The following is a 24289-nucleotide window of genomic DNA, read 5'->3' as shown; positions in this document are numbered from 1 at the left end:
GGTAACTAGCAAAGCCAAGATTCCAACCTGTGTCTGAGGGACTCTGAAGCCTGAGCTCTGCCCGGACTGCAGGCTGTGGCCTCCTTTCCGCAGGTCACTGCCCTCAGATTAAACAGTTCTAGCAAAGATCTGGGAGGTGTCCCATCAGACGTGGTGAGGGGTGGACAAGCCATTGGTTTCCTTTCAAAACCTTTGACTTCCAAGGAAATATCACCTGAGGGTCACCCAGATGTAAAAAAAAAGCAACTTAATTTACAGAGGTGTTTCGTGAATGAGAAAAGCAGGAAAATGGGTAAAGTCACATGATTTTACAATAGAACAATCTATAAACCTTAACCATCTCTTTTTCCTCTGAAGTTCCCAGCGTAAGCTTAGTGCTTAGGAGTTTCATAAATAATTAACATGTGTATGTAGGGAAGGGAGTGAAACCACTGCAGCACCTACTATGTGCTACGCAAGGGCAGGCCAGCATCATTGTCCCCATTTTGCAGAAGCATAAATCAAGGCCCAGCCATATTAGGACTTCCCCAAGTACAGAGAGGGACTGGCATTGTTCTCATCCCTCCTTGCCTGCTGCTCTCTCTGTGTGTCAGACTCAATGTTCCCCACCCCGACTCCAACCCCAGCACGTCCTTAGTTGAGGACTGAAGGGGAAGGCCTCCTGGCTGAGGTAGGCTTGTTTGGTCCCATACATGGTGCTGAGGACAGAGATGTGTGCCACACAAGCTGTGTCCCTGAGGCACACATAGTCTGGGGAGAGAGCTGTGCTTCTGCTGGTTTAAGTTCACTGTGAGCCTCACTGCAGCTATAGACACGTGTTCCCTGAGGAGGGAGCCCTGGATTCCCCGTGGCCTTGGAGGCATTTGAAAGCTTTGACAGTCAGGGCACAGGAGGGTAGGGGAAGGACATTTCTAGCTGAGGGAACAGCACAAAGACCTGGAAGGAGGGAGAACGTGGGATTTTCTTGAGGAGAGTCTGTGTGGTTCAACCTGGAATGTGACCACATCACAGGGCAGAAACGGAAGTGACAAGAGGGCTGGGCTGGAGAGGTAGGCAGGGCCTGTATTGCGTGGAGCCTCAGACCCAAGTGCTATCTCACGGGATGTGGAAGCTACAGAGGCTTTACCCAGAGACAGACGTGATCAGATAGATGGTGGAATGGGAAGAGGCCGGCGGTGGGAGGCCTGTGCGGAGGTCTGGGAAGCAAGCACTGGACAAGCCCACGGTGGGCCTTGAGGACAGAAGGGATCCCACTCCCAGGACTTGGGGCTCCGCCGGCGGGAGGCTGGGCAGAAGGCTCGGGGCAAGCCATGGCTGCGTGCAAGGAAGACCTCAGGCCGATGTGGAGTCTTCACAGCAGCCTTGTTGGTGCTATCTCTACAGAACAGAAGAGAAACTGAGGCTCAGGTTTGGAAAGTCACTTAAAGCCACTCAGCTGGGATAGGAGGCCTTTAGGCGTTGGGCAAGCCTCTTCTCCTCCCTGGACCCCGCTTTGCCCCCATGCAGAGTGGGAGAGGCATGGCTGGGTGACACAGGGCTGGCTGTCTCTGGAGTTCCAGGAGTTGGGGCTCTCATGTCCTTTCTCTCTGGCAGAACCAAGGAGAGCATGTACCACTCCCTGACATATGCCACCATCCTGGAGATGCAGGCCATGATGACCTTTGACCCTCAGGACATCCTGCTTGCTGGCAACATGATGAAGGAGGCGCAGCTGCTGTGTCAGAGGTCGGGCCACGGGGTGGGCAGGGCTGAGGGGTCACGAGGCCCATCCTTCTGTCACGCTGGCCTATCCCAGTGTCTCAAATGCTACGATGAATGCTGTTCCTTTTGGCTAAAAGGATGTGTCCCCAAGTGCCAACAGCTGCCACTCTCAGCACTGCCTCAGGAACCTTGTCGGAGCCACTCACTGAGAGTCTCCCAGGGGCCAGGCCTGATTGGGAGGAGATGAAGCCTGGCTGTCACTTAATAACTCTTTGGCCTTGGGCAAGTCCTTCTGGGGACCTGGTTTTCCCTGTCTATAACATGGGGGTGATCACAAGCTTGTCACAGGGGCTGCATGAAAATACCGTCGCAGGCCCTGGAGTGTAATGGGCGTTCAGTACATGTTAACTGCTTACATCGGTGGACCGGTAGACCCTGAGTGTGAGCGTGTGGTCACCCTTCAGTGGGCGCACCCTCATGCTTGCCCTCGGTGAGGCCCTGTGCTGGGTGCTGGCTGCCCAGGCGCTCATCAGGCCTGGGCCGCTTGACACTCACACTTCCTGGTGGGAAGACAGGCACAAACAGTGACAGCCAGCATGATGCTCAAGGGGCTGTGGGGTTCAGCTGGGGGAGCAGGAAAGGCTTTTTGGGGGAGGTGATGGCAGAGCTGGTTGGTGAAGGGTGACTAGGAGCAAAGGAGAGAGGAGAGGGGCTCCAAGCAGAGAGACCAGCAGGGGCACCAGTGTGAGAAAGCCCTGGGTTTGGGGGAGTGGCCAGGAGTTCAGTGTGTGTGTGTGTGGGGGGGGGGTTCCTATGGGAGGGTCAGGTGCGGTCAGAGCCCAGCTGGGAGCCCCCTCCCCTTCCCTGAATGATCGGAGGCCCCGTTTTCCTCTTCAGGCACCGGAGGAAGTCCTCTGTAACAGATTCTTTCAGCAACCTTGTGCACCGCCCTACCATGGATCAGTTCACGGAAGGTGTGGCGTCATCCAGGATGTCTTCTCAACCCCGCTGGCCCCAGGCAGCCCAGTTCCAGGCCGGGGAGGGGCAGGAAGGGGCAGTTACCTCCCGGTCTTGCTGAGGGGCTGGGCCCTGGCCTGATGCGGGGACACACGTGGGTCAAACCTGGGCCCTTTGAGGAGTGGCCCTCAGGTGAAGGGCAGACAAGTAAGACTCACCCCCTTGACGGCACGGCCTGCTAAGGGCCTGGAGGTCAGGAAGGAGGACGCTGTCATAAGGTCTGTGTACTTTGTTCCTCAGGCCAGGGGCGCTTAGCATTGTGTGTGCGGTGAGGTTTGCTGGTTGAATTGTAGCAGTGATCGATTTCATGGGCCCCAGAGGGGATGTGTGTTTAGAAGCTGACACACGGTAGGAGGGAGCTGAAGGCAGTGGGAGAGATGGTCCAGTCTGCCAGCGCCTATGTGGTGTCTTCATGCCACATGTGGCCGTTCAGCAGCCACTTGTGAGCAATTTGGGGCTCTTCAGTATAGGGGCAAATGTCCTTCCCCACCTCGAGAGCCCTGGAAGATCCCAGCAAGAAGCAGTGCACATGATGGTGCCATTTCCTCCTTCATACCATCCGTAGCTCCCAGCCGCCCACAGGGCCAATCTGTAATCCTCACCAGGGTTCGGGGCTCTCTGCAGGGGCTCCTCTGCCCTACGCCCGTTCTTTCCTCACCTCGTCCCCATTTCAACCTTCTGTGCCTCAGCTGTCCCCCAACATCTCCATTGTTTGGCTCTCCTGGGCCTCTTTTTAGAAAGCTTTCCCTGCCTCATTTTTCATTCCCTTTTCAACTTAAATGTCCTTTCTTCTGGAAACCTTCCCTGGAAGCTTGGGTCTCCTTCCCTTACTCTCAAAGCTTCTTTGTTCATCCATTCAACCCAGCATCTTGTCCTCGCCCCGCACCATCGGGATGTTGGTGCACAGCTACAGTGGTACTTGGGGAGCGGGGAGCAGGCGGAGGGCTCTGTGCTGACTTTCCCGGCGGTGGGGATTGGGAACCAGGTGCAAGGCAGGCGGGCAGGGGATGTGAGCTAATTCAGAACAGCGGTGAGTACTGCCCAGCCTGACCTGGGTGATGCGGTGGAGGAGGCTGGGGAGGGTGCTGACTCAGGCTCCCTTTGCTTTTTTGGGAAGTGGGGGTGGGGAGGATTTGGCCCAAGCCTCCTGCCAAGAGTCCCGGGAGGCCACAGGGCTTTGGTTTTCTTCCCGCAGAGGAGATCCACGCTGAGGTCTGCTATGCAGAATGCCTGCTGCAGAGAGCAGCCCTGACTTTCCTGCAGGTAGGAGCCCTCTGCTTGTACAAGCAGCCTGGGGATTTCAGGAGATGGATCACCATGTCAGAGACAGAAGGGCCCATAGCAGCCCTGATCAGCCCCCTTGTGGTTCAAGCGACACTCTCAGCCCCGGCCAGGCTCAGGGACAGAGGTCATGGGCTGTACCCGCTCCACCCAGCACGTGTGTCCCATCCGCTCCCAGGACGCGCTTTCACCTCGTGACTGCTGCTGTCCTGCTAAGGGTCACATGGGATACAGGCATTGTCCCAAAGGCTGCTTTACACCTGATTTATTCAACCACGTTGACTGGTAGCATCTACGACATACCAGGCTGTGGGCATACGTTACAGGCATATAGTGTTCACATACCTTATACACGCTGCATGTTTGTTTTTATGTACACTTACATATATTACTTAATCTTCATCTCACAGGCCTGCAAAGGGGAGGGTCTGAGAGGAGGAGCCACTTTCCCAAGGTCACGTGGCTAGCAAATGGCAGAGCTGGGATTTGGACCCAGGTCTGGCCGAGGGTAGCCTGTGCTCCTTACCACACAGCAGTAACCATGAGAACCATCACCTCATGATTTTACCAAAGAGTTGAGTTAGAATGATCACATATAATCATCATGTAAATAGGTATATGGGGGTGGAAAAGCATATATAAAATTTATTGCTGGGGCACTGTTTATTTTGGTTTTCTATTTTTCTATCCTTTTGGACCTCTGGTGATTAGAATTGGATTAATCCTAATCTTTCATTAGGATCACTGTAATAATGGCACCAGGAATGGCCTTTGATTTTCTTTGCTTATTCTAATATTACACATAGTAAATAAACAAATGTTTATGAAGCCACCCCCCGCCCCCGCCCCTGCCCCGCCATCAGAGAACAGAACTTTGCTAGAAGTCTCCTCACTCTCTGGGCACCTCTCCACCCTGTTCCCTGCCTCCCTCCACATGGGGAAACCACTAGCTAGAGTTTTACTGTTTATCATCCCCCCACTGTATTTTTTAAAAATAGCTTTTTCATCTTCCAATTCATGTCTGAACAGCATATTATGTGTTAGTTGGCTTCAAGCTGTGTGGGATCTGCTTTCTTTACCCAAACCTATGTGGCTGTGTAATGTTTCTTCTGTGAATATACCGGCTTGTTTATTCATCCTCCTGCTGAAGGGCATTTGGGTTTTTTCTGGGTTTTGGCTGCTGTGAACAGGGTGCTGTAAACATTCGTGAAGGTGACTTCCGCAGCCCATGTTCATCATTTCTTTTGGGTGTAAACTCTGGGGGGCAGCTGCTGGGTAGGCTGTAGGTGTTAGTGCTTTACATTACACATGTGATAAATACCAGCTTGTGAGAAACACAAACAATCCAAAACTGAGCATCCCTCTTCTTTTCCCACATCCTGTCTTCCACCTAGAGGAGGTGCTGTGAACCACGGGTGAACCGTGGAGAGCGGCTCTTCCAGTACCCACGCATAGCTGGTGAAGGGCATTGTGGTCAAACCCTGGGCATTTTGGAGGTCTTGTTTAGTACACAAGACCCTCATCTCAAGTCCCAAAGGTAGGGAGCCTGGTTTGGCTGACCTCTGACCCCATGCCCCTAGGCCCCTCAAAGAGCTGGGCCCAGGGAGGGGAAGGCAGAGCCCAGAGCCTTGTATGATCTTTCTGAAGCCTCTGGCTACCCACCCAGGACCAGTTCTTAGCATCTCTCCCTCCTGCAGGATGAGAACATGGTGAGCTTCATCAAGGGCGGCATCAAAGTTCGAAACAGCTATCAGACCTACAAGTGAGTGGGGCTGGCCGGGGGGCCTGGGGCACAGCATCTGCTACTCTGTGCCCCTCGGGCTGCTTTGTGGGAGCTGGAGAACACCGGCTGGAGGCAGGAAGCCTAGAATATGGGCGACCTCAGGAGGCTTTCTGCACCCTCACAACCTCAGTTTTCTGGGATATTATTCCCCTGGTTTCCCTGGGTGTGCCTGTTGGTTCCCCTGAGTGCTTACTCTGTGCCTGACCTTGAACTTGCAGAACATAAGACACAAATTCTGCACAAACAGCTTGGGCTAGTGGGGGGAGGGGGAAGGCCACAGTCATTTTGGGAACAGCAGTGTAACTCCTACACACCTGTTAAGGCCCAGTCCAAATGCCGCTTTCCCCATGAAGCCTTCCTTGTCCTCTCCAGGGCAACAGGGTTGGTGTCCACACCCACCCCAAACCCCGGCTAAGATGGAAGCTTCCTGAGGGCCAGGTCATTTCTGTGCCACCTCAGCACTGGGCAAGGCATAGGCCATGTTTATGGATGAAAGAATGAAGACTTAACACAGCACTGTTACTTAACATCGTACCACACACGTCTATCATTCCAAAATCAAAAACACTCTGAAAGCTCATCTCCCTGCTCCCCCGCCCCCTCTACCCATTTGGCATTAAAAAATCACTTTCCATTAAAAGTCGACTTGAATTGACTTGAGGCTATTTATCATCTCTATTTCCCTCATTTAATGTGACGATTTCCCTCCAGAGCTAGTTTGAGTTTGATTGCAAGGTATTGCTGGTGTAACACACCGTGTGGGGTGCGGGCCCCGCACGCTCCGTGGGCCTGTGCTGGGACTGTGCGAGGGGACCCCGCAAGCGTTCCGGCTCCTCCAGCCTCCCCACCGATGCGATGTTTCCGAAGTACAAACCTCGTCAGGTTGTCCTCCGCCACGTCCCAAAGCCCTTCTTGCCAAGTCATTCCCGAGAGCCCCCGGCCCTCCTCACCACATCTCCCACCTGCACGCCGCTTCAGACGTTCAGGCACTCCCTCAATTCTTCAGACGCGCCAAGTTCCTTCCTACCTCACGGACTTGGGACGTGTTGTCCTCTTTTGCCAGGAACATTCTTTCTCTTTCAGGCTCATCCCTCCTCATCCCTTAGTTTTCAGCTCAAATGTCAGCCCCTCCAGGGAGCCTTCCCTGAACCCCAGACTCGGTCAGGCCCCGATGTTCTCCTCTGAGGCCTTCCTTACCTTCACAGCTGACTCGATGAGGGTCTGTCCTCTGGAGAGGGAGGCTTGTGAGGGCAGCTGGTTGGTGGCTTTGCCCCCTGCTGTCCTTCAGTGTCTGGCAAGAGAGGCTGCAGTCAGTGTTTGCTGGTTAAAGGCCCGTGAGATGCTTGTGGCCGGGGAAGAAGGCACGCACATCTCTCAAGCGTCTGTCCTGTTCCAGGCAGGCTGGGATATGGGCTTCGTGGTGGGCAGGGGAAAGATGGTTGAATTCTAACCAGGAGACTTCCTGAAAGAGGGTGTGTTGGAGTTAGCCCAGTGGTTCTCACCTGGGAGTAATTTTGCCCCCCCTTCACCCCGTGAGACGTCTGGCAATGTCTGGAGATACTTTTGTTGTCACAACTGGCATCTAGCGGGTGGAGGCCAGGGATGCTGCTGAACATCCTATGATGCACAATCCCCCAAAAAGGATTATCAAGCCTAACATGTCGTAGGGCTGAGTTTGAGAGAATGTTTTAGACAAAATGCAGAACACAAGCAAATGCCTAGATGTTGGACAAAGCAGGTTCCCTATGGTTGGTGTGGCTGAAATCTACAGACAAGGAGTACGCTACTATAGTGGGAGATGTGGTTGGAAACTCCTTGAATATGAGCTTTTCAGCTTGCCAGAACTGATATAATCTACCACCAGTAAGTTCTAAGATCAGCTGGGAATAAGGACAACAGTAGGCCTAGCTGGAATGAGACCCAGCCCCAACTACGTGACTTTGCTTCCTTCTGCAGGGAGCTGGACAGCCTCGTGCAGTCCTCACAGTACTGCAAGGGAGAGAGCCACAGGCACTTCGTAGGAGGCGTGAAGCTCGGTATGGGCGCCTTCAACCTGGTGAGTGGGAGTGTCCCTCCCCATGTCCAACTGCCTGGGCTCAAGATTAACCTCCCCTGCACATTCCAGCCGCACGCGTGCTGTTTGCCGGGCTCCTGTGCTGGGCCCTGTGCTGTGCCCTGTGCCGGGCCTGGGACCCAGTGATAAGCAGATATGTTGCAACCTGGGGGGCTCACAGATAGGGTGCGGGTGGGGGTGGGTGCTGGACCTGGTTCCAGAGTCCCTTCTGTGCATTTCTTCTCAGGTCAAGTCGAAAGTTTGAAATCTACCACAGTGGCAGTATTTATAGCACCAAAAATGGACAAACGATAAATCAGGGCCTTTTCAGCCCGGGTAGCTGGTGGTTCAACATTGACCAGTGGCAGGAAGGAGAGAGGCCCGGAAATAGCTGGTGGCCCTCAGGGACTAGGGAGCCAAACTCCTTCCTGGAGGGGGTCGTATTTGAGCTGGATCTTGGATGACCCATGGGTGGGGGAAGTTGTCCAGGCAGGGAGGGCACACTTGGCAGAAGGAACCGTGTGGGGCGAGGCAGGGAGGCTCAGGAGAGCCGTGCCTACTCCTGGGAGGAACTGCTCCCGGAAAATGTAGGCTTCCGGCCTGGGGACCCTTCTAACAGAGAGAGAGAGAGAGAGAGAGAGAGAGAGAGAGAGAGAGAGAGAGAGAGTGTGTGTGTGTGTGTGTGTGTGTGTGTGTGTGTGAGAGAGAGAGAGACAGAGACAGAATAGGCGTGGGAGCTGCTCTCTCCACTTCAGACAAAGCGTGTTCCAAGAGCAGGCCTTGGGCGGGGGGATCCCTGCCTGACTCTGAGTTCATTTTCTTGTATGTAAAGTGGGAGCAGTGATCCTAGGCTGAGAGCTGAGCAGTACAAGCTGCAAAGTGCCCTGGGTGCACGTAATAGCTGGACTATCCTGGGTTCAAGGACTGGCTCTGCCTCTGATGAGCTCTGGGGCCTCGGACATGCCCTGTCACTGACCTCTGCCTCTGTTTCCCCATCTGTCAAAAGGGGCAGCAATCCCTTCTGTGCAGGACTGTTCTAAGGATCAAATGCAATGACAGAGCCCCTGGGTCCAAGCAGGGATTCAGTGTAATAACCACCGCCATAGCTAATTATTATGTGCAGGCCCTCCTTTATGCATTTTACACATATTAATTGGATCTATCTGCACGTACCCCTATGAGGTAGGGGCTATTATGATTTCCATTTAATAGATGAGGAAACTAAGGCATAGAGAGGATGTGTAACTGGTCCAACATGACACAGCTGAAGCGGTGAGATAGGATTTGGACGCAGCCTGCTCCTGTCATGCTATCATACTTCTCTGTCCGGGGAAGCTGGCTTTCCCGGGAACCCAGGGGCATTGCAGACACAGGGCCTGCGCCCCTAGTGTGCCCACCTGCACCCCTCCATGTGCCCACCTGCTTCTGTTCCTGCAGACGCTGTCCATGCTTCCTACTAGGATCCTACGGCTGCTGGAGTTTGTGGGATTTTCAGGAAACAAGGTAACTACCTGCTTTCTGGGACCCACCCAGCCCCAGGGCTGGAGCTCGGCTGGACGCAGTGGGGCTGAGGGGCCGCAGGGCCTAGGTGCCAGCTCTGGCTCAGCCCCCTCAGTGTGTGGCCCTGGCCAAGGCCCAAACCTCTCTGGGCCTCAGTCTACCCTCCAGTCAAGTGAGGCCGGTGATCCCTGCCTGGTCCCTCACAGGATGATGGCTCTGGGGCTGGGGTGGCTGTGAAAGGCAGCTCTGTGCAGGGGCCTGGGGGCATGTTCTCTGGGCTTCACAGGTGTCAGGAACTTGGTTCTTCTCCCCTCAGAAGACCTAGAATAAGTCCCTTCCCCTGGGACCATCTTCTGGTCTGGGACATGCCCAAGGGAAGCTCTACTGTGCATCAGGCCTTGAGGCAGAAACCAGAATCACTTTCCTAGGCTTTGCTGAGTGCGGCGACCTGAGTACCAGGCAGCAGATCAAGGAAGGCTCCCTGGTGGAGGAGGCCTGGTGTGATGGAAGGAGCATTGGCCTAGAAGGCACGCCCTTCTCCCTGTAACTCTGAGCCTCTTTTCAGTAAAACATGGGGCTTTTTAATTTTTTTTTTAAAACTAGATCATTGTTTCTCAAACCTGAACTTTCTCTGGCCCTTGCTGATTTTTGCCATGTCCACAGACTTCTGTATTATTATTACTTACATATTATTTTTCTCAAAAGTGGCTTGTGATTTTTACTTAAATTGATTTAAAGTAAATATACTACACAGAATCCCTATATGATTTGGCACGATAAGAGCATAATCATAAAGATAAACACTAAGAGGCCCGAACAATCTTACGGAGGCCCAGCTAGGTTGTGTGGTCTGCCAAGGCTGTGCGAGGAAGGGTGTTCTGAGTGAGAGCTATGTGGAGCACACCCCAGCACAGGCCCTAGGTTCTCCTGGATGCTGTCAGACAGACAGGCAGGCAGGCAGACAGGCAGACACCGGAGAAGGGGAGACTCTCACGTGGGACACTCTGCTTCCTCACCTGCTCACGTACTTCTGACATCTTGGTTGCCACCTGTGGTCCATGGTCCAGGCGGGGAAACACTGACTGGGGGCTCTGAAGGTCCCTTTCTGTTCTGTTTTCTTAGGAAGGCCTTTGGCTCATTCAGGATGATGATGGGAGGGAAGAGCATGAGAAAGTCCAAGAGGTGGGACAGTGTGGCCGCCTGGCCAGGAAGAGAGGGTGACCAGGCCAGGATGGAGAGACCCCCAGCACAGCTCCAGCTCTGTCTTTGTCCTGAAAGCCCGGGAGCCATGGAGGGTTTGAGGCAGGGGGAGGCAGTCAGATTTGTATATCACAAAGAATAAGAACACCCCGGAGGACCGACTGCAGAACGGCAGAGACTGCAGACAGGGATACGAGTGGGGTCTGGCCTCTTGCTCCTTCCCAGTCGGGCTCTGGAACCTTCTCCAGAAAGCCTTCCCAGACCACAGTCCTTGCCTGGAGCCTGTGCCCGGGGCCTGCCATTAGGATTATCTTCCTTCTTGTCATTCCTCTTCCCCTTATCGGACCTGGGGCTGCTCAGGGCCTCGGCACCCACCACAGGCCAAGCAGGTGAACAAAGGGAGGAGTGGGCGAGGGGCTGCTGAGGTGGCGGCCTTGGCAGCCGCGCCAGGAAGGCTGCTTACAGTCTGGGGGGCGCAGCCCCTTGTCCAGCGGTGCACGGCCTGGGAGCAGCTGACCCGGCCTCCTGGGCCTCGTGTTCTCCCCCTCCCCCAGCTCCAGCAGCGGCCCTCACAGCAGTCCAGTGACCCCTGGGCCCCTGTCCTTCCTTGGGTCCCAGGGTGGGCCCTGGGGAGCCTGGGCCCTGCTGGCTTCAGCCTGTCTCCTTGTCCCCAGGACTATGGGCTGCTGCAGCTGAAGGAGGGCGCCTCGGGGCACAGCTTCCGGGCTGTGCTCTGTGTCATGCTGCTGCTGTGCTACCACACCTTCCTCACCTTCGTGCTCGGTAGGAGGGCCCTTGGGGCCAGTGCAGGGGGCCTCTGGGGTGTGGCTGGCTCTAAGGGTAGGGGTCAAGCGGGTGAAGGGCTACACACCCTGATCGGACCCCCAAGACTGGGGATGGGGCACCAAAACCACAAACAGCAGCTACATCAACTGTCCCGGGGCCTGGCCCCTGCCCACTCTTTTCCCCATAGTTTGACGGGGTTCCAGCCTCTGTATTATCATCTGTGAAATGGGGATGCTCATGCCCGCCTTGCAGTGGGCGTGGGGACACTGTAGGCTGCTCCTCGGGGTTCTGGGCACAGCCTCCGTGGACCCTGATTCTTGGTTATTGAGACCTGTGATGTGCTAGCGGTGACATCTGCACTGCCATCTTTAATCCTCCCATCACTCTAGAGAGAGAAGAATATTATCCCCATTTCACAGAGGGGAAAATAGAGGCTGGTAGAGATCACGGGAGCCAGTGGTGGTGACTGACATGTGTTGTACCCCTACCTCCTTCAGGCACTGGGAACGTCAACATTGAGGAGGCAGAGAGGCTCTTGAAGCCCTACCTGAAGCAATATCCTAAGGTGAGCTCCACCTCCTGCCAGATACCCCAGCCGACGCGTGCCCCATGGGCCCACCCGGACCGACATGTATGTATGTGTTTGCAGGGCGCCATCTTCCTGTTCTTTGCGGGGCGGATTGAAGCCATTAAAGGCAATGTTGACGCAGTGAGTATTGGGGTCCAGGCTGGTGTGAGGACGCCTCGGGGGATCCCAGGCCAGCAGGCAGTCAGACCCACAGAGATAATACCCTCCGGGCCAGGGCATGCTGGGAGCTGGCCCCAAGGGAGGACCAACCAGCGAGCAGGCGGGGGAGAGGCACTTCCAAGGCAGTCTGGAAGCCGAGGGAGGAGGCGGCATTTGTGGAGCAGCATTTTGACAGGGAGACTAGGACCTCAGCATTCCTGGAGGGGGAGGTGCTTGAGTAAGGCAGCGACACCAGAAGACAGAAGACGCACTTATTGGCACTTGTTTGGAGCACGGTGGTAGGCAGGGACCTAGTGAGTGCTGGGGAGCCTGGTGCTGGGGGGAAGACGCTGCAGGTGGGAAGGAGCCACCGAAGGGGCTAAAGATGGGAGGTCACAGTCCTGGCTGAGACCCCAGCTCCAAGCCAAGGCCCGGGATGGACTCTGCAATGTGGAGTTCGGGGGTCTCCGCTGGCTCTGGCTGTGATTCCTCAGGCATCAGGATGGATGCCCCCTCCCCCGCCCCCCGTCCAGGTCACTTCATAGGAGCTTCAGAAACCTTTGGACTTGGCTCTGCGGCACAGGCATTATTATATCACTTTAATATGAACACTGTCCACTGCCTGTTATCCCTCTATTATAGCTCCATCCTATCCTTTTGCTTTGTGACTTGATGATTAGAGCCCCAGAAAGGGGCAGTAACTGGGTCTGAGGTCATGTAAGATGGGGGAATGATCAGGACTGGAGGCCAGTCTCCTGGCATGGGCTGGACCACCTTGTTCCGGGGAGGCTGGGCCTACGGTGAAGTCAGGTGGGTGCAGAGTGGAGTAGGTGTGGGCCGGGGGCTCCCGCCGCCGAGACTGACCAGCCAGTGCCCCACAGGCCATCCGGCGGTTTGAGGAGTGTTGCGAGGCCCAGCAGCACTGGAAGCAGTTTCACCACATGTGCTACTGGGAGCTGATGTGGTGCTTCACCTACAAGGGCCAGTGGAAGATGGCCTACTTCTACGCCGACCTGCTCAGCAAGGAGAACTCCTGGTCCAAGGTGGGCTCATACCTAGGGCTGGGGGACATTGCGGGACCAGGCCAACCCAGATGAGCCACGTGTCCCTAGATCAAGGGCTAAATCCCTGATTGAACACAGATGTCTCAGCTGGAACTTAAACAGAACCCTAACTTCTAATAAGACTTAGGGCTGGAAGGAACTAAAGACCATGAGGAACAGAGAGACTTCAGAACTACAATGTGTGTCGAGATTTTTAATCACAAGGGACAGAAACATGGCTTACACTGTTCTAGGTGAGTGCTGGCCAGTAGAACCTTCTGTTATGGTGGAAATGTTCTGTTCCTGCACCATCCACTGTGGGAGCCACCAGCCCCATGTACACACTGAGCGCTTGGAATATTCCCAGGGCAACGGGGAAACTGGGTGTTTTTAATTTTATTTATTTTTAATTGAAGTTTAAATTTAGAAGTCACAAGGGTTAGTGGCAACTGTATTGGACTATGTGGGTCTAAAACACACAAGGCTCATTAATTCATACAACAAAGAATTCTAGGCAATATGACTTCAGGTACGGTTGGATCCAGGGATTGAAATTATTTCATTTGGGCTTGCTTTCTCCATCTGTGGCTCTGCTCTGCTCTATGACACCTTTGTTGTGCAGGCAGGTTCTCTCCATGTGATAGGCAGGGTGGCCATGGGCTGCCTGCCCCAAACTCACATCTTCCCTTTGGTTTCCACCGTGGCCCCCCAGTTGAGCCCTGTTGGTCTGGCATAGATTGCAGGTCAATGCCTGGAAACAGAGGGATGGGAAGGCTGAGGAATGGGGAGTAGAAGAGGGGTGATTGCCCAGAAGAAAACTGAGGTGATATCCCCAAAAGCAGCACTGGGGGGCATTAAAGAAATGCCATGTAGGCAAAACAAAGCAAAACAGGTGCCCACTATAGGCGAAAACTTATACCACCAAGGTACGTGTCAAAGTCAGCATGAGCCATTATCATCATGGTAATGATAGCACAAAATTCTGAACAAAGAGCTTTAGGATAATTTAGATCATCAGAGAGCATCTAATCTGCTATTGGCAACTATATATCAGTGTGTCTCAATGACTTTGAATTCCCGTTTCTCATTCCTCCCTGCCTCTGTGTGGAAGTCCTTTTCCAGGAGCCCCGCCCAGGAACCAAGCTCAAAGGGAGTTCTCTAGGTCTGGGCAGCAGGGTGGGGGAAGGGCAGCCTCCCACTGAGCTCTCACTGCGGGCCCAGCACTTGCCATTCCCTCCACACCACATCCGACAAGGCAGAGGTTCTCTCCATTGGGCACACAAGGGCCACTGAGGCTAAGGGAAGGTAGGTGACTTTCTTCGCCCACATAGCTCTTGGTGCCGACACTGGATGTGAAGACAGCTCTGTGTGACTCAAAGGCCCCTGCTTTTGCCAGCTTGCTCTGAGGCCACCTAGCTGTTAAAGGTGCTTCCTCAGGCCCAGCTCCTGTGGGCCTGGCATTCATGCTTCATCACTTCCCACTCCCAGTAAGAGCACAGGCTTCGGGAACCTTTTTGAACCAGTGGCCCAGAAGCCTTCCTGTGGAGTGGCCGGGCAGCTGGGTCCACCTACATGAGCGAGGAGAGGTGTCGGGGTGCACACAGCTGCTCTGAGGAGCAGGGGCAGAAGTCTGGCTCAGCTCAGTCTCCAGCTGTGTGACTTTGGGGTGGTCAACCTCGCTCTGTCCAGCGCTTTCCTCAGAAGGGTTTCCTGTGAAAGTGGGGGTTGTAGCACCCTGAGTTCTGGGGCTCATTTATTCCTATTCTCCAGTCCTTGGCCACCACAGAGTCCACCCACTTTCAGCTCAAGGGACTTGAGCCACAGAGTCCACCCACTTTCAGCTCAAGGGACTTGGCCTGTGGCTGTGGCATCTCTCTCCGCCTGGACTGCACATCCCTGTGGAGCCTTCATGTTCCCCTCAGCTTGAGATGGCTAGAATCTAGGTGGTAACAGTCATGTGTTCAGCGCTGTAATGAGGGAAACTAAGGAGAGCTGAGAGGCAGCGCTGGGCAGCCCAGCCAAGAAGACGAGGGAGGCTTCTGGAAGAGGAGAATCTGAGCTGAGTTTTGGAGGAGGAGGAATTCGGGTGGAGAGTGGAGGAAGTGAAAAGGACACCCCAAGCCAAAAGAACAGCAAGGTCAAAGGCTTGAAAGCCAGGGTGCTGCTAAGAAGTTCTGTGTTGCCAGGTGAAGGGTTGTGGGTAGAGGTGCAAGGGGACTATGGGAAACCGTCCCCATTAGGTCACTTGCTGTAGTTTCTTGAGGACAAGGACTATCTGACTGCACATACCCTGGTAGAGTAATCCAGAAAAATGTGTGGAATCAATGGTCAAACAGTCAGGTACCCTGGGGAGACAGGAATGCCATCAGAGGAGAAGGCTGCTGTTTTCCAGCAATGCGGCCCCATAAAATCCCTTGGCAGCTTGGTGTCCGTGGGTGTCACAACTCTAGGTCACTGCATCCTCCCTTCCCCTTGGAGACTCAGGGGGATGAGCTGTCCAGGGGGGAGTAGGAGAAAGTTCTTAGAGGAAGCCATTGGATTGGTAAGCCTTGCAGAGAAGGAACAGTGAGACCCTAGGCAGAGGAAAGGCACAGGCAAAGGCTGGGGGTAAGTTTAAGGAAAGATGGAGGAATAATTGGCAGAAGAGAAGCCAGAAAAGCAGGTCACAGGGCCCTGAGTGGCTGGTTTGGGCTTCAGTCTGACAGGGAAGGAGCCCTTGATGCTTGCGCCTTAGATGCGGGCTTTAAGCAATCTCTCCTGCAGTTCCTGGGCACCCCTACCTGAAGCCGAGTGCCTTTGATGTATTCTGGGAAGGGCCCAGAGGCCAGCGTGGTTAGGGTGGTGTGGGGGAAGGGAGGGGGAAACAGTGGGAGATGAAATTGAGAGGAAGCCAGGGGAGACTGGATAGGGTCTCGCAGGCCATGAGAGGGGGTTTGGATTTTATTGTAAGTGTGTGGGATATCATGAGAACATTTCAAGGACAAACTGATGTAATGTGACTTGAAAAGGCCTGCCTGGCGTGGTGTGCAGGGGACAGGAGTGGGAGCAGGAAGATCGGTTGGGAGGCCATATAATCGAGGGCAAAGAAAGACATCCCTGGTGGCCTGGAGCAGGGAGCTGGTGTACAGGCTGGTGCAGTAGCTGAGGTGAGCCGTCCGGTCAGCGGGAATCAAGAACTAGATAGGAAGTAAAACCATGAGGACTTAGTGACTCAGTGCCAGGGCGGGGACGAGGGGGAAGGCAAGGGTGACACCAGGAAGTTAAAGATGGGATGGGGAACGGGTTTTAGCAAGGGGAGATTTTTCCCGCCACACCCCACAAAACCCAGCTTTTCCTCATTTTGTGAAGGGCAGACTGAGGTACTGAGGGCAGAGAACCGGGAGTAGCCCTGAGCTTCAGCATGGGTGGGGCTGCCAGGTGGAGGCTGCTGTCCATCTTCTCCAGAGAGGAGACTCCAGGATGTCCTGCTTCCTTTCTTCCTCCACCCACTCACTGCACTTCTTTCTGAGCTAATGGCAGTAGGTAGCCGCAGCCGTCCCAGGTGGCAGGTGCTGTGGTTCAAGGCTCCGCCACTGGAGGGCAGCGCAAAGCCAGGCTCCTCCGGCCTTGGATTTTTAAGGGGAAGGGGAGCCGCGTTTAGGATGGCTCTCTGGGGGGAGGAAGGCGGTTCTGCACAGCTACACCTTCCTTCCCTGTGGACAAGGCCCTTAAAGCCACACAAATCTGGCGTCGCTCCCAGCTCTGCCCCCCAGCAGCGCTGAAGACCTAGGAAGCATAAGGTGTGTCCAGATTCCTTTCTGGCATCGTCTTCGGGATCAAGTGAGGTGATATATGTAAAGTGTCCACCACATTACGAGTAAGGCAGTGTCCCCAAAGGATTCTGAGCTGAGCCCTACCCCAGGGCCATGCTCACTCTTCTGGCCTCACACCTCTTCTTTTATGCATCCCATACTTTATGCTACCTATTTGTATCTTTATTATACCCGGGCTCTGCTCAGGCTGTTCCGCTTGCCAGGAAGGTCCATTCTCTGGGTTCCTGTGAATCTCCCTGTTGGCCTTCAAGGGTCCAGTCTGAAGTGACTGCTTCCCAGAAGCCCTTGCTGCCCTACCTTCATGTCTCCATCCCAGCCTCAGCACCACCTGTGCATCCACTAGTTGCTGGAGTTTTCTTCTCTGCTGCTTCACAGTGGAGAGGGTGGCAGCTGCTTTGACGTGGGCCCGTCCTGGATTTAACTCTCAGCTCAAGTCCTCAAGTTGCTTCAGTTCCCCCAGTTTCTCCCCTGGGGCCTGGGGGTAATGTTAGCTACTAAATGAGGTATTTGCACCAAATGAGGTCCAAATGAGTTGCCACAGGAGTTGTGGCCTCCTCAGCTGTTTCCAAGGGCAGAGTAAGACATGGTATGCAGCGCGGCGAGCCTGCACAGCTGGGGCCTCACCCACGCAGCCTGCAGCTGTGATCAGAAGGTTGGTTCCTCACACCTGACTCTTGCTGTGCCTCTCACAGGCTACCTACATCTACATGAAGGCTGCCTACCTCAGCATGTTTGGAAAGGACGACTACAAGCCATTTGGGGATGACGAAGTGGAGTTGTTTAGGTGAGCCCTACCACGGCACCCGCTTTGGAGGCCCCAGCCAGGCTCTATCCAGGGCACCAGGGAGGAGGTGCTGGGGTTGTCATCGCCCCCGGCCCTGAGCTCCCTGGCTCTCCCCAAGGATCGCCCCACATGCCCGTCATTCCCTTCCATCACCGCCTTCTCCAGCTGCTGCTTTTAGAACCTTTTCAATCTGTTTAGAGGCTTTCTTTCACCAGAGTGGTTTTGTCAACATCCTTTCTTCTGGGCCTCTTTCATCAGGTCAGTAGGACAGATGTGGACACTGAGGTCCAGCGAGGTCCCTTCTGATGGATTAACCTGATACACTCAGGGAAGCACAGCAGAGAGCCAAAAAGTCCAACAGGATTAAATCCAGACTGCCATTTCTTAGCTCTGTTACCTTGGACAATTTCAGCATCTGTTAAATGGGAATAACCTCTGCCTTGCAGTGTTGTTCTGCGAATCAGATAGAGGATATATTTATAGAGCCTGGAACCACTAAACCATGGCTGTTTTTATTCGTATCTGTAAGGCCTGTCTTGTTCATCTTTGCAAAGGCCCTAGAGCAGGGCTCAGCCTTGGCAGGTGGAGAGTGGAGCCTTGGGCCTTCCTCCAGCTGTGGTGAGGGTTGGTCTTGGGGTGGGGGCAACCTGAGCTCCTGAGCTCCACGGGCAACCAATGTCCTAGTCATAGGGCGTTTACCGTTTACTGAGTGCCTCAGTTTCTCCATCTCATGTAACTCTCCAGACAGGCTCTAAGGGTAAGTATCTGTGGGGGAAGAAGAAAATTTTCCCAGGTTTTTGGCTGAGCCCACCCCCACCCCATAGTTAAAAGACAGATTAACAAGAGAAAAAGAAGTTTATTAACATGTATGCCTCCTGCATAGATGGGAGATAGCCAGGAAAACTGGCCCAAGCCATCGCCTTAAACACCATCTTCAACTCAAGACAAAAAATGGGTGGGGAGCCAGCTTTCAAAGCACAGCAAAGGAGCTGATGGTTGTTATAAGAGTTCCTAGAGATTTAGTCACCCTCCCATTCCTGTTACAGAGAGGGAGGTGCCTGTACATATGGGATTTCCCTTGTAAATATCTCTCTCTGACAAAAGGTAACTTCTAGGTTTTCAGTTTTCCTGTGTCTGCTATTTCTTAAAAATAACCTGCCTAAAATAATCTTTGTGCCGAGGAGGTATGTTGCAGGGTAACAGATTCTGCTCCCTTTCATATTATTATCTCCATTTTAGAAATGAGAAAACAGGCCCAGAGAGGTTCCACAGTAAATAAGCAGGGGAGGTGTCCAGTGGGGGGGACCTCACAACAAGGTCCAGCTGTTTCCTGCACTTGGGTGGCTCAGGTTTGAGGGTCACGGCCACACCCTGTGAATGTGGCAGACATCGGCGGGTAGGATGGAGCTGGGTGGGTGAGGCCCCAGCTGTGCAGGCTCGCCGAGCTGCATACCACATTTTACTCTGCCCTTGGAAACAGCTGAGGAGGCCCCAACTCCCCCAGCAAGAGTTAATTAAAGGTTCGAGCTGTGAGGTCTTGGGCAGGTCCCTCACTTTCTCCGGGTGCTCATCCCTTGTGAAATGGGGTCAGGCTTCCACTGGGCTCTCCAGAAACAGGGTCTGGGAGCAGAGGAGAGACGGCTAGAAGGCAGAGCAGGCCTGGGCTGTTGGTATGTATTCTCATTTCTGCCAGTGGGTGAGGAGGAACCCCTTGCCTAGCCACAGGAAGTGGCCGAGTCTTGAGACAGGGCCTGTGAAATAAGGCCATTATGAATCCCACACTGTTGTCGTATAGATGAGGAAACTGAAGCCCAGTGAGGTGCCAAGCAGACACTGGGCAGTGTGGGGACTCTCAGTTCTCTCCTGCTTTTTCTCACCCTGCCTCCCCTGCCTCCCCCCATCTCTTGCAGAGCCGTGCCAGGCCTGAAACTCAAGATTGCTGGGAAATCTTTACCCACGGAGAAGTTTGCCATCCGGAAGTCCAGGCGATACCTCTCTCCCAAACCTATTTCTTTGCCAATTCCTGCTCTGGTGGGTAGGAGGGTCTTGACTGGCTCTGCACTCCAGCTTGGAATTTTAGGGATTAGCTGAGAGCCAGGGATACAGCCATGGACCCAGGGGAAGTGGGAGGTGGGTGAGGGAGAAAGACCTTCATGCCTCAAGGGCCTGGAGAGGATTTCACAATTCACCTGGGATGGGGGGGGAGGGCGGTTGGGAGACAGAGGAGCCGGCTTCAAACACCTCATGGCAGAAAGGATGGCCCTCCTAGACAGCTCCACACACCTGTCCCGAGGCAGAGGCATTGCTCAGCTGTTGTGTTCCTACCCTGATTGTTTCAGTCTTGTCACATGATTGTACTTGTTTACATAGTTCCTGTCACTGGACCTAGCTTTTCTGAGGCCTGGGACCCTGTGATATTCCACTCTGAAATAACAATAATAGCTGACATTGTTATTGGGCGCTCCCTGTGTTTAAGGTTCCTTACACCCCATTGCCTATGGCCTCATTTGATCCTCACAATAACCCTCTGCGTAGTTTCTGGTAGTAGTCCCATTTTACAGATAGGGATACAAAGTCCTAAAAGATAAGTGATAAAAGTAGGAAGATGTCTAGTAAGTGGCTAAAATATAAGTAGAAAGATAAAATACTTTGTCCAGGTCACACAGCTAGTGAGTTAGAGAGTCAGAATTTGAACTCACATAGTCTGGTTCCAGAGATGTATTCTGAACAACCATTATGATGCTTATTCCATGCATGATTTTAGCAGACATTAGAGAAGGTTTCAGTTTGTCAGGAATCCTTGTTGTTCAAATAGGAAGGCAGCCAGAAAGGGTCTTCAGAGACCTTTCATTGGTTCTGGTTCTACCATTCCCTAATTGTGTGACCTTAATGTAAAATAGGATAGTATATAACTTACCCATTTCATAGTGCGGTTATGAGAATCAGCTGATAAGATGCATAAGAAACTGTGTAAATCAAAAAGTTCGATATTTTAAAAAAATTTTGAGAGAGATTGTTGTTCCACTTATATACGCATTTGCTGGTTGCTTCTTGTATGTGCCCTGACTGGGGATTGAACCTGCAACCTTAGCGCACTGGGATGAGCAACCTGGCTAAGGCCAAAAAGTTCAATATTTACAGAATTTATTTAGAACTTGTATCCTGAATATCGCTAAACAAATTTTTAAATATTTTATAGTTTAAAATAAAGCTATTATCATAAAATTGGGGGCAATGCAAAAAAAAAAAAAAAGGGCAGGGGAAGTACCTATACAAAAAATTTAGGGGAGAACTTCCCAAACTATAATCTGAAAAATGTCATTTATGCATGAAATGATCTGTGACTAAATATATTGGGTGAGAGTGTTCTAAACAAATTATTTCCCCAATATTTAGAACCTTAGAAGGGCCTTTAGTTGCCCATTTTACAGATGGGGAAACTGAGGCCCCGTTGAGGAAACCTAAGACTGACTTGCTTCCCCTACCCTCAGGAAATGATGTACATTTGGAATGGCTACGCTGTAATTGGGAAGCAGCCGGAACTCACAGAGGGGATACTTGAGATCATCACCAAGGCTGAAGAGATGCTGGAAAAGGGGCCAGGTGACTAACGCTAGGCCCTTGAACCTGCCAGGCTGGGTCCAACCACAGGGCTTTCAGTTGACGCTTCCTCCACCAAAAATGACCTTCCTTACTTCTCTACCCTGGTAACTGACCTTTGCCTTTCTAGAGTGAGCTTCAAGGACAGCTCCTCCAAGAAGCTGTCCTTTGTCCCCCGGGGTAGAGTCAAGGCCTCCCATGGGCTCCCACAGCCCCCTGGGCTTCCTTCAGTCAGCCCTGGTTTCACTCTATTATCATCTCAGTATGTCTTTCCTTCCCAGCCTGAGTTCCCTAAGGACAGGGACCATGTGTGAATCACCTCTGTGTACCCAGGGCCCAGCAGAGTAGGGGCCCCAGAAATGAACAATCCTGTTTTCTTCTCACTGCCCTGTTCTCAGAGAACGAGTACTCGGTGGATGATGAGTGCTTAGTGAAGTTGCTAAAAGGCCTGTGTCTGAAATACCTGGGCCGCGTCCAGGAGGCAGAGGAGAATTTCAGGAGCATCACTGCCAAGTAAGTGCTTCTGTAGCTGCTTCCAATCCACATGGCCTACTGCTGGGCCTGGTTCTCTTGGGTGGAATTTCAGGCATATTTCTCCATGTGCACTTACCCCAGCGCATGGCCCTATCTTTATGCGGGTACTAGTGTCCACTCTGTGCCAGGTCTGCTCTGGGTACTGATCATTGAGGCCTCACCCCTCCAGGCCACCAGATTGCTCAACTACAGGAGCCCATCCACGCTGAGTTTCATGAGAACGGTGCCCCCTCTGAAGTTTGTAATTCACCAAATCTGCCCTTGCCCTTGGGGATCACAAATGTTACAGATAGGTAGCTACAGGCAACCCAGTCTGGAAGGATCAGGGCTATGCTAAAGGGAAGCAGAGAAGACAGCAGGTGTCCTGAGGACGACCCTAAACCTAATGCTCAGGATACCAGGAATGGCTTTCCAAAGATGCCATTTAAATTGTGAAGTTCTTCAGGCAAAGAAAGCAATGGAGGAGGGGTTTTAAGTGGAGTAGGTAGAGCATGTGCAAATGCTTGGGCACAGACACACCTGAGGCTGGAGGGACAGTGACTGGGCTTTCCCTGCCTGCGTGAAATTAGAGGGAAAGGGCTGCAGACGAAATGAGGGGCAGGAAGTTGGGGGGGAGGCCACACTGCAAAGGGCCTGGTTGTTTTGCTTCCAAGACTGAACTTTATCCTGCAGACAGAAAAGAGCCAGGGAAGATACCAGACAGGGCAGATGTGGGTCCTAAAAGGGTGTTCCTGGGGCAGCAGGGTGGGTGGGTCAGAGGGGCCAAGTTGGAGACAGGACACTTCTCAATAAGTCAACTTGGAAAAAGGGGGTTGTGGACTGTGGTGGGAGTGGGCTAAGGCTATGACAACAGCCAAAGGTTGTCAGGAAGTTGGGTCCCAGGTGCAGAGGCCTGGAACGCTCTGCTGTGGATCCTAAGCCTTTCTAGGGCTAGGTAGTGGGAACCTTCCCAAATTGTAATTCAGAGTTGGAAACTCCACCTGAGGACGAGTTGCATCCTCCCACTTGGGGGAGGCTCCGGAGAAGCCTGAAGGATGTCTCAAGGGCAGGGCCCGTAAGCCTTGTTCTCCTCTGTCTCACAGTGAAAAGAAGATTAAATATGACCACTACTTGATCCCAAATGCCCTGCTGGAGCTGGCCCTGCTGTTCATGGAGCAAGGCAGAAATGAAGAGGCTGTCAAACTCTTGGAAACTGCCAAGTAAGGCTGGATTAGCCTTGATGAGTCCTTTGCTCTCCATGAGCTCAGGAGCTTCACCTGGCTGGGGGCAGAGGAGCCCAGGCGTCAGTGAGGGAGGGTGAGGGCAACGCAGGATGGCAGTCCAGAGTCTGGACCTGCGTCCCTGGGAACCTAGTTCTTACCTACTGTGGAAAGGCTTCCTCCTCAACTTACCAGTGAGGACTTGGAAACCCAGAAGCAGGGAGGGAGTTACCCACGGTCTCACACAAGTCAGCCACAGGCCTCTGTGACACCTCAGGTCTCCTGCCTTCTAGCGCATAGAATCTACCTCTTGAAATCTCAAGGTTGGGGGACCCATCAGGACCAAGAGTGGCTCCTGAGGGCATGATATCGGGATGAGGAGCTACATGACCTTTCTGCTAATCCCTATCAGGCAGGACCAACTTTCTTTAGACAGAGACAGGGATTTAAGCCTTTGTAACTCTTCCTTGGCTGGTGGGCTCCCACAACTCGGACCAACTCAGACTGGAGCAGCCTGTGTCTGATTCTCTGGTTTCTTCCAGGCAAAACTACAAGAATTACTCCATGGAGTCAAGGACACATTTTCGAATCCAGGCAGCCACACTCCAAGCCAAGTCTTCTCTAGAGAATGGCAATAGATCCATGGTCTCATCGGTGTCCTTGTAGTTTTGTGCAGCACTCCCGAGCTGGAAGACAAACACCTGGACAGAGCTCCTGGAAACATTTCAAACTGATCCCCTCCCCCTGCCCTGCCTTCGGGGTCCACCGGTGCTCCAGTGAGACAGCACGACCTGAGTATCCGTGAAGAAGCCAAGCTGGCATTTTCACCAGTGTGTCCAAGGACAGAGCAGGTGGAGCCCTCTGCCTGCCCTATCACATATACGGGTACTTGTTTTTCACTGTGATGTTTAAGAGAATGTACGAACAGTTTACATTTTCCTTAGAAATACAATGGTGGGCTCTTAGTTGGCTTTTTTAAAAACCACCAACCAACCACCTGTATATCTTTGTGTTAACCCCCACTGACCTGGAGGAAAATCTGTATGATGCCAAAGGCGAAGCTGCTTTTCAAACTTTGGCAAGGTCTCAGCTTCCGGGGCCGGAAGGACCCTCAGGAGGGTCTGTACCTCAGGCTTCAAAACTTCTGGGGGTTGCACAAAGACACCCCCTATCTTACTCCTTACACTTGATTTTAACACCCTTTGTATCCTTCCAATTTAAAAAAAAAAAATCAAACGTCTTTTTAGTGAGATAATTTTCATTTGAGTC

At 53.1% G+C, this 24289-nt stretch overlaps 1 protein-coding gene across 1 annotated transcript in view; it reads left to right on the top strand.

The window, feature by feature from the left end:
• TTC39A (tetratricopeptide repeat domain 39A) overlaps nt 1–23805 on the top strand; it is a 40776-nt gene extending 16971 nt beyond the window's left edge. The window contains exons 3-18 of the mRNA XM_054572883.1: nt 1594–1725; nt 2599–2675; nt 3914–3981; nt 5697–5761; nt 7739–7838; nt 9273–9338; nt 11210–11318; nt 11819–11886; nt 11971–12030; nt 12930–13091; nt 17596–17687; nt 19598–19718; nt 21179–21290; nt 21686–21800; nt 22904–23020; nt 23563–23805. Of these exons, the coding sequence (XP_054428858.1) occupies nt 1594–1725; nt 2599–2675; nt 3914–3981; nt 5697–5761; nt 7739–7838; nt 9273–9338; nt 11210–11318; nt 11819–11886; nt 11971–12030; nt 12930–13091; nt 17596–17687; nt 19598–19718; nt 21179–21290; nt 21686–21800; nt 22904–23020; nt 23563–23686 (1588 nt within the window). The 3' untranslated portion in view covers nt 23687–23805. The remainder of the gene's footprint in view (nt 1–1593; nt 1726–2598; nt 2676–3913; nt 3982–5696; nt 5762–7738; nt 7839–9272; nt 9339–11209; nt 11319–11818; nt 11887–11970; nt 12031–12929; nt 13092–17595; nt 17688–19597; nt 19719–21178; nt 21291–21685; nt 21801–22903; nt 23021–23562) is intronic.
• The last annotated feature ends 484 nt before the right edge of the window (nt 23806–24289 follow it).

The sequence above is a fragment of the Pteronotus mesoamericanus genome, unplaced genomic scaffold (assembly GCF_021234165.1).
Source record: "Pteronotus mesoamericanus isolate MK-2021 breed Mesoamerican mustached bat unplaced genomic scaffold, CSHL_Meso_final contig_105, whole genome shotgun sequence".
In the NCBI taxonomy this organism is placed as follows: domain Eukaryota; kingdom Metazoa; phylum Chordata; class Mammalia; order Chiroptera; family Mormoopidae; genus Pteronotus; species Pteronotus mesoamericanus.
The sequence above is the reverse complement of the archived record's forward strand: the minus strand, read 5'-3'. Positions and strand labels throughout refer to the sequence as shown.